The sequence below is a fragment of the Pteropus alecto genome, unplaced genomic scaffold, assembly GCF_000325575.1.
Source record: "Pteropus alecto unplaced genomic scaffold, ASM32557v1 scaffold160, whole genome shotgun sequence".
NCBI lineage: Eukaryota > Metazoa > Chordata > Mammalia > Chiroptera > Pteropodidae > Pteropus > Pteropus alecto.
The window spans coordinates 407,142-416,561 of record NW_006429864.1 but is presented as its reverse complement, the minus strand read 5'-3'; the positions used below and the strand labels follow the sequence as shown (position 1 = coordinate 416,561).

At 55.9% G+C, this 9,420-nt stretch overlaps 1 protein-coding gene across 2 annotated transcripts in view; it reads left to right on the top strand.

Moving 5' to 3' along the window:
• CHERP (calcium homeostasis endoplasmic reticulum protein) overlaps positions 1–9,420 on the top strand; it is a 20,246-nt gene that overhangs the window by 8,094 nt on the left and 2,732 nt on the right. Inside the window, exons 6-13 of one of the 2 annotated variants that reach the window (XM_006904255.3) lie at positions 1,030–1,141; positions 1,235–1,324; positions 2,575–2,830; positions 3,616–3,791; positions 5,069–5,504; positions 6,827–7,065; positions 8,067–8,200; positions 8,926–9,012. In XM_006904255.3, the coding sequence (XP_006904317.1) occupies positions 1,030–1,141; positions 1,235–1,324; positions 2,575–2,830; positions 3,616–3,791; positions 5,069–5,504; positions 6,827–7,065; positions 8,067–8,200; positions 8,926–9,012 (1,530 nt within the window). Of the gene's footprint in view, positions 1–996; positions 1,142–1,234; positions 1,325–2,574; positions 2,831–3,615; positions 3,792–5,068; positions 5,505–6,826; positions 7,066–8,066; positions 8,201–8,925; positions 9,415–9,420 lie in introns of those variants that run through there. The other variant, XM_006904254.3, reaches the window with a different exon arrangement.

Genomic DNA, 9,420 nt, shown 5'->3' with positions numbered 1-9,420 from the left:
GCCCATCCCATGAGGACAGCATAAACTGGCCTGCCTCCGTCGGTCCTTTACCTTGCCCCATCTTCTGCCGCACATGTGTCCCAGGTCTCCACCCTCCCCATGCCACGCCCCACCCGGCCCCTCCTTGCATCATCATTCCTTTATTTCTCTGCTTTTGGGAAATAAGTAGCCTCTTGGAACCTTCTCTGCCTTCCTGCTTCACCCACTGCTCTGCTGACTCCAGGGCAGTTCTGCAGAGATAGCACTGTCCTGTCCTCCAGCCACCCGCCCTGTCCTCCTGCCTGGACTGTTCTTATCCTGACCTGTTTCCTGGCCCTGGGCACTCCTGTCCCTGAGCTCCCTCACGAGCTCAGTGCTGGGAGGGTTTCTAGCCACTCGCCTTCTGCCCCATGTTTTTCCCTGAGAAGTGACAGATATGCCACCCAGACTGCCACTGCCACTCTGGGGGCCCCATGCCACCTCAGTGCACACCCGCAGAAGCCTTACCCATTTATACTCCATGTGCCCATGGGAGGATATGGGGACAGTCCGCCTTATCCTGCCAGCCTCAGGTCCCCAGTGCCAGGCACACCCGGCACATTTCCTCTGCTTCCTGAAACTTGGGGCCTGAGCTGGGGTTTTCTGTATGCATGGGGTGACAATGCTGAGTGAGGCCCCATGTATAAGACCCTGAGCCCACAGCAGTCCTGGCCTGATCTTTGAGAACAGTGGGGTTTTCACAGGTCCCATGTCTGTCCATCCACATGCCACCCCAGGAAAGAAGGGTTATTTTACAAGGAGACCAGGGTGACAGGCCTTGTTCTGAAGGTCCCCAGCCTGTATTCTTTCCCTCCTCCACCGCTGTCCGTCTGTCCCTTGGGCCCAAGTGCCAGCACAGGTCTCGTGGGGAGCCTAGCCCTCGTCCCAGCTGGGTTGGGGGCCCATTCCCTGAGAAGGCAGAGGGTGCTGTGGCTGGAGCCGCGATGGTAACGGGCGCGTGGCCGGGTCCCGCCCCAGGGCCCTGACGCGCGGAAGGTCTCTCCCTCACAGCCAGCGCAAGCAGGCCAGGGAGCTGCTGGCCGCCCTGCAGAAGGTCGTGGTGCCCATCTACTGCACCAGCTTCTTGGCCGTGGAGGAGGATAAGCAGCAAAAGATCGCCCGGGTAAGTGGTGTGGCCGGAAGGGGGCGGGGGAGGTGGTTAGGAGCTAGGGGACACTTTTCTCCTGACACAGCCTCTTGTCCTCCCCATGTCCAGCTTCTGCAGCTATGGGAGAAGAATGGCTACTTCGATGACTCCATCATCCAGCAGTTGCAGAGCCCGGCCCTGGGGCTTGGCCAGTACCAGGTAAGTGCTGCCACCTCCTAAACCTGGGGCCTCACTTCCTCTGCCTGGGCTGGGAGCTGCCAGTGGGCAGTGACTTCAGAGTCCAGGTGGCATTTTCTAAACAGAGCTCCCAGATGTTCCTCTGGGATCTTGGCGAGCATTGGGGGCCAGGGTCTGAGCAGCGGCTTTGGGGGCCCCGTCACATGCATAGTGAGGGGTGAGCCTTCCCAGGTGAAACTTTTCCTAGCACACTTGTGACCCAGTTGCCTGATTTAGGCCCTGCTCTCAGGGTGTCATTGGTCCGTTTGGTCCCCCAAGCATGGGATCATGGGATCCCATGGGATCATGAAGAGACCCTGATGTAGTCTAGGCTGCTGTAGCCATCACCCAGTGCAGTCAGCGCTCCCCATGCATGTCTGCTTCTACTCTGAGGGTGTGTCTGCCCAGAGGATAGGCACAGGGCAGGGAGGGTCTCTGTGGTCTCATCTGCTGTGGCCCCAGCACCACATCATCATGCACAGCTGATGGAATAAAAAGCACAGCTCATACTCCTTTTGAGGCTGGCAGCCCTGGCTGAATGTCAGGCACTGTGTACAGGCCACCTCCTTCAGTGAAGGTCCTAAGCACCATCCTCCCCCCAGGGAGCATGCTCTCATGCTCAGAAACAAACGAAAGTGCATTCATACTTTCTCTAGACCTTACCCAGTTTTATATGTGTTAAATAAAAGTGGATGCGTACCGCCATACCACAGTGACGCCAACTGCTGAGTTTGTAATAGTGACTCATGTTTACTGAGCCCCTGCCGCACAAGTCCCTTTTACTTGTCATTTCACTGGCTTCTCCTGCAAAACCTCAGAGGTTAGTTCTTATGATGTCCCATTTTACAGATGAGAATACTGAGGCTCAGGGAGGTGGTGACTTGCTCAAAGCCAGGCAGTGAGTAAGCACAGTCCATGAGTGTGTCCCAGCCATGTTTAAAGTCCATGCGTGGCTGTCCAGGGCACGCTGTCATTGCCTGACGTCAATATCAGGGAAATTCTGAACTTCACACTACATCACCGAGTTTCCAGTTAGATTCAGATGCTCTGGTTGTCAGGATCAAGCTGTTTTACATTATAGTCGCCTGCCTGCTCCAGGCCTCTGGGCCTCACTGCCGTGGCAGCACCCCAGCTTCCTGGTGTTTTCCCAGTATTTGTCCCTGTGCTGCTCCAGAAAAGGTGGGCCACGAGGCACTCGCGCTGAGTGCCGGCCGCCCTTCTCTGTCTGTCAGGCAACGCTTATCAGTGAGTACTCCTCAGTGGTGCAGCCAGTACAGCTGGCCTTCCAGCAGCAGATCCAGACCCTCAAGACGCAGCACGAGGAGTTCGTCAACAGCCTGGCCCAGCAGCAGCAACAGCAGCAGCAGCAGCAGCAGCAGCAAATTCAGATGCCGCAAATGGAAGCTGAAGTCAAGGCCACGCCACCACCCCCTGCCCCGCCGCCGGCCCCAGCGCCCACCCCAGCCATCCCGCCAACTACCCAACCTGGTACGTGGTCCCCTCAGCACCCGCCCTTGAGAGGCGGCCCCAGAAAGCAGCCCCCTCCCAGAAAAAGGGCTTTGGTTTCTGGTTTCGTAGTCCCAGGCCAAATTCTTTTTGGTTTAAGGCTCCAGGCCATGAGATTTCACAGGTAAATAAAACAAAACCCTTACAAGCCTTAAAAGTCAGACAGTTCTGTACAGACCACCCCAGAGAACAAGGAGAGAGGAAAGCTGCCCAAATCATTTTTCGAGACCAGGCTATCTTTCACACCAATGGGCAAGGACAGGGGAAGAATTAAAAATGTAATCCAGTATCACTTCTGAACAAAGATGTAGAAGTACTTAATAAGATCTTAAAATGTGAAATTCAGCCCAGTATTTTAAAAATGTATCATGACCGAAAAGGACATTTCCCAGGACTATGTAAGGATGGCTCAACACTAAAAAAATCGAATAAAATAACAGATCATATGGGAAGAAGAGATTTTTCAACTAGATACGTTAAAGGTATTTACTAAAATTCAGCAGTGATAAAATTCCTTAGCAAACTACAGTCAACATAGTGGAAGTAAGATACTGTAAGTTTTTAGACAAGAAGTGTGTCTTGTGAAAGGGCAGTCTCCGCCTTCCCGCTGCCTTCACAGCGGCGATCAGTTTTCAGTGAGATCATGAAGCAAGGATTTATCGGGAAATAAAGCCCAGCCTGGCTGCCCGGGTGTTTGGTGAAGACCGTTCTGGGCAGTGCCTCCTGCTGCCGGGGCCTCCATTAACTGCCTTCTTGCCTGGCTCCAGATGACAGCAAGCCTCCCATCCAGATGCCTGGCTCCTCTGAGTACGACGCCTCGGGGAGCGTCCAGGACCCTGCCACAGCTGGCCCTCGGGGTCCTGGGCCCCACGACCAGATCCCACCTAACAAGCCCCCATGGTTTGATCAGCCTCACCCCGTTGCTCCTTGGGGCCAACAGCAGGTATTTTTCGTGGGGGTTAGTGGGTGGCTTCTGCAGGTTGGGGGGGCTTTTAGCAGCTTGCTGGGAGACATGTCTGCAGTGGGGTCAAAGCTGGAGGACTGGGTGTGATGGCCTGGTCTTACTGAGGTGCAGGGGTTGGGTGGAGTGAGAAAGGCAGGACTTGACCTCCACCCCCGGGCTTCGATCAGTAACAGAGGTCCCCATGTGAGTGCCAGGAAATTCACACAGTTAAGTACAGCAGTATGTTCTCTTTTTTTCCTTTTTTTGACTGGTTTGACTAGCAAAATGTCAACACCTTGTACCCTGGAAAGAACATGGCACTCTTCTAAGGAAAGAGAAGGTCAGAAATGTCAGGTTGGCAGCGTTTTCTGGGGCTGAGACACTGGTCATTTCTGCCCGTTTTCTTGAGGTCAGAAACTTCTAGACCAGGGTAGGGGGCATCTCATCCAGCATAGCGTGACTGGGAGGCTCACCAAGCGTCTGCCCCGGGTCAGCAGTCCGCAGTCGGAAGCTGTGGCCTGGCCAGGCCGTGTAGTGTCTTACATGTTTTGAAATAGTTGGCACATTTAAAGTCTGGCTTCCTGGCCTCTCTTGAAAGACCCGAGGGTCTGGTGGCCTGGGCCGGCTTCCTGGTGATAGCGGTCAGCAGAGTTAGCCAACTGTGACCCTAGGGATAGGCCCTCTGGGTGGCCTTCGCTGGGCATGTCCTTTCTCAGCCCTGAGTGGGTTGCAGTCCCGGCTTTAGGTCTTCAAAGCAGCAGCTGGGTGAGATTGAAATCGACTTTAACCCACAGAAACGTGTTTTCTGGGGTGGGCCCAGCAGCAGACCCTGAGACAGAATGAAAGGACAAGTAGTTTTTGTGGGAGATGACCCAGAGGACAGTGCAGGGGAGAGAAGTGACAGAAGGGCCACATCAGGGTGGGTGGCCACCATGGGCCCCTGGAGCTCAGCTACTCCCCACGTACTCTGGAAGCAGTGGTGGAGGCACCTCTGTAGCATCCACCAAGGGGCAGGGGGTGTTCGGATTCCCGGCATGGGGCACCTGCGTGCTGACCCATAGGAAGCCATTGGCCAAGATGCAGGTGCAGCAGTTGGAAGTTGGGTTATCTGCACAGGTATGAGAGGCCAGTGGTGGGGCCAGAACAGGTCAGTAAACGAGGCACCATGGCCTGCCCAGGGTAGCATCAGCCTGCAGTACTGGGCAGTGCAGAGGCCGATATCTGCGGGGTGCTGGATGGGCCTCATGAGCCGCTCGTGTCTGCTCTTTGTCTTGCAGCCTCCCGAGCAGCCGCCTTACCCGCACCACCAGGGTGGGCCACCCCACTGCCCACCCTGGAACAACAGCCATGAGGGCATGTGGGGTGAACAGCGTGGGGACCCTGGCTGGAACGGCCAGCGTGACGCGCCCTGGAACAGCCAGCCTGACCCCAACTGGAACAGCCAGTTTGAGGGCCCCTGGAATAGCCAGCATGAGCAGCCACCTTGGGGTGGTGGCCAGCGCGAGCCGCCCTTCCGCATGCAGCGGCCACCGCACTTCCGCGGGCCCTTTCCACCCCACCAGCAGCACCCACAGTTCAACCAGCCACCACATCCCCACAATTTCAACCGCTTCCCACCCCGCTTCATGCAGGATGACTTTCCCCCGAGGCACCCCTTTGAGCGGCCGCCTTATCCTCACCGCTTCGACTACCCCCAGGGCGACTTCCCTACTGGTGAGTGCATCATGCCCTTGGAGGGGACAGTCAGCAGTCCAGTACACACAGCCCTCTCCTTCCCCTGGTACCCAGAGAAGTCCAGGTCACCTGCCTGGAGGAGGCACCTGACAGATTGGCCTCCTAAGCTGGCTGATGGCGCTGCTGGTGGTCCTTGGTGTGCATGTGATGTGTTCTAAGTCTAGGTCACAGCCAGAGTCATGGGATGACAGAGAAGCCCAGCTTGGGTTCTTGGGGAGATGGGGAGACAGGAGAACAGGCTGGCAACTTAGTTTTCAGCACCAACCACGCATTAAGCTGTAGAGGTGTGACACCCTGGTCCCTCTTCCCACATACCCAGGAATAGGGCATCATCGTGTGTCTGTCCTACAGATGAGGGAAGACAGCCTCCAGAAGGAGAAAGAAGCCCCAGGGCAGCAGGCAGTCAGCAGGCGCTGAGTCGAGGGCCCACACCGCTGTCAGGGTCCTCTGTTCCTTCTTGCAGTTTTCATCAGCTTCTTTACTGTTTTGTTTTGTTTTTTCCAAAGAACCTTTAGTTTTGTCGATTTTCTCTGTTTTAAAATTTTCATTCCTACTCTTACTGCTTCTACCTTTATTTTTAAATCCACCTTTAGCTATAAATTTAGCTCAGAGACTACTTAGCACAGTTATTGCTCATGTTAGGATCCTGGGGTAGTTGTGGCAGAGTCCCACAGACTGGGCGGCTCCAGCAACCGACATTTACTGTCTCCCATTTGGGAATTCTGAGGTCAAGGTGTCGGCAGGGTTAGTTTTTTTGAGGCCTGCCTCCTGGGCTTGTAGATGGCCACTTTCTCCCTGCATCCTCACATGATCTTCTGTGTGTCTACATCCTAATTCCCTCTTCTTATAAGGACTCTAGTCGTCATACTGGATTGGGGCTCACCCATATGATTTCATTATGTTACTTCTTTAAAGGCCCTGATATCTAAATGCAGTCACATTCGGAGGTCTTGGGGGTTAGGACAGGGGTGACTTTGTGAGGGGATACAGTTCAGCCCATAACGTTGTTTGAGGGGTCTGATTTCCCTGCAGTTCCTCTCACTCACGAGGTCCATCAGGTTCTGTTGTGGGTGCAGGACAGGACCCTCTGAGCCTCAGCTTCTCCCCCCCTCGCCACATCACCTGAGCAAAGTGGTGTGAGAGAAGGTGCTGAGCAGAACTGCCCTGAGAGTGGGTGTTGATGTCCTTGCCCCTGAGCCCCTTTCTGCTGATACTTGTCACGTGGGAGATCACATCTGAGCCCTTGATACCACCCAGCTCATGACTTCCCTGCAGGCCTGAGACAAGTTCCTGTTTTGCAGAAATGGGACCCCCTCATCACCACCCTGGCCACCGCATGCCGCATCCTGGGATCAACGAGCACCCGCCCTGGGGGGGGCCCCAGCACCCTGACTTTGGCCCTCCCCCCCACGGCTTCAATGGGCAGCCCCCCCACATGCGACGACAGGGCCCTCCCCACATCAACCATGATGACCCCAGCCTTGTCCCCAATGTGCCCTACTTTGATCTCCCCGCCGGGCTGATGGCCCCCCTTGTGAAGGTAAGGTCTGCGGAGAGCTCGGGCCAGTGCCTCTTTCTCCATGTGAACAGTTCACAGATGGAACCCATTTCCCATAGATTAAAATAACTGCTTCCCCAGGCCCCTTCCCCTCATTTCCTCCTTCCCAGTGAACTTGACCAAGCCAGTCAGTGAGAATGATCCTGAGCCAGTGTGCCCCTCACAGACTCATGTGTTTGCGTTCCTGAAGCGGCAGCAGGAGGGGCCCACAGCCTCTTGCTCCCTCTGTACCTCCCTCCTGGTTCTGCAGGTTTAGTACCACTTGGGGCAGGCTGGACTGGGCACGAGGTACGGGTCCTCAGTACTGGCCTTGGAAGCCACCTTGTCCAGGGGCTGATGACAGAATGATATTTCAGGACAGGGACGGTCTCAGCTGTGTCTGTGGAGAATGTGGGACTCTGCAGGCCGGGGAGGGGGACATGTGCGGGGTGAGGTGAACGAGGAGCCAGGGCTGGGGCTCCAAGGGCCCTGCTGATTACTGCCCCTTCTCATGCGCTCTGAGCTACCATAGACTGGCCATGGAGATGGGTCTGCCAGTGTGTCAGGGAGCTGGAGGCAGAGGGGCCAATGGGATGAGCTGGTTTTTGGGTCAGGCTAAGGTTGCTGTGACTGCTGAAGGGCCTGCAAGGGAGGTGATGGGGCCCCGAGTCAGAGTTGGGGGCATAGGGCAGTGCCTCTAGACAGGGAATCTGGGATCCACAGTGTGTCTCAATGAACCAGGGGCTCTTTCCGTCACCTAAGCTTGCAGGCTGCATCTTCTGTGTACATTTTCTGAAGAACTCTTTGGCTTTCATGGGCCTCAAAAGAACCCTCAACCATCCTATTTAGAATGTGGCTGAGCTCTACCAGAGGTGGGCCTTCCAAGAAGGGCAGGGTGAGCCTGGACACCAACCCAGGCTCCTGTCTCCTGCCCCCGCAGCACCCTGGGTGGGCCTTACAGGGGCCCTGGCAAGGTACGGTGACAACTGTATTCTCCACTGTAGCTGGAAGACCATGAGTACAAACCTTTGGACCCTAAAGACATCCGCCTTCCGCCCCCCATGCCACCCAGCGAGAGGCTATTGGCGGCTGTGGAGGCCTTTTACAGCCCGCCCTCCCACGACAGGCCCAGGAACAGGTACTAGACTCAGGGAGGTCTGGCTGTGGGGCCAGTGATGGGAGGGGAGCCTCTGTCCCGCCTCGTGTCTTGTCTTCCTACGAGTTTGCTTCACAAGAAAGACTCCTACCAGCCATACCTTCTGCCCAGAGTGAGGCCCAGGGGAGGAGTGTGGTGTCTCTAAGAGAAATCGCCAGTCTGCGTTAGAGGGTTTATTTCTTCCCGGGCTATGGCTAATGCATGTCACATTGTGGCCCTCGATGAAGGGCTTTTCTTAGACGTGGCGTATTATAGAGGCAGCTGGCTGTTGCACACCCAGGCTTTGTCACAGTTTCCTCGGAATACCCTCCCCCAGCCATCTGATTGCCAATCTAGCTGAAATTGCCTCCTGTGCCATGCTGGGTGCAGGTGTGCCCATCTGAGTCAGAGCTCCTGGTCCAGTTATGGTGACCACAGGCCTAAGACCTTCCTCAGCCATTTCTTGAAATAGCAGTGTGGAAGGGCCTGGGAGCCGGGTGGAGCTAGACACATGTCCCGACCTACTTCGCGGCGTGTGGCCTGGCCTCAGCTGGCTTCCCCATCTGAGAAAGGGTGGCCCATGCTTGGCATCCTCTCTGAATGGGGAGGGAGGCCGCACACCTGAAGACCTGGTGGCGGTGCTTACTCTTGACAAGCTTTCCCCAGTGCCCTGCAAGGGTAGGGAGGCAGGCTGGCATGGTCACACGGGGGTCACCCCTGTCTTACAGTGAAGGCTGGGAGCAGAATGGCCTCTACGAGTTCTTCCGAGCAAAAATGCGGGCCCGAAGGAGGAAAGGCCAGGAAAAGAGGAACAGGTGAGGCATCCCTGCCATCTCCTGTGAAGTCACCATGCCTCCCTGGCTGCGTCAGGTCCCGAACCAGACACACTGTCATGTCACGTGCTAACACATCACCCCACATGCCCTAATACGGGCAGCGGAAGCCAGGTCTGGCCTCTGCCTGGGTCTTGGGTCTGGTTTCCTATGATAATGGAGCTGGGACCTGTTCTTACAAGCCTGAGTTGAAACTTGAAACACCAGCACAAGAGAAGTTTGCTGTTATTTATTCACCAAGCTGTTCAGGAACACCATACTGTGGTGTGAATGTCATGTCCATGCTCTGACACGCGCCCCTAGGGTCCTCCCAAAATCTGGGGTGGGGGCGGTGGGCTCAGCCTGTCAGGGAGCTGGGAAGTGCCAGCTCTAGCTCACCAGCTTTTCCCT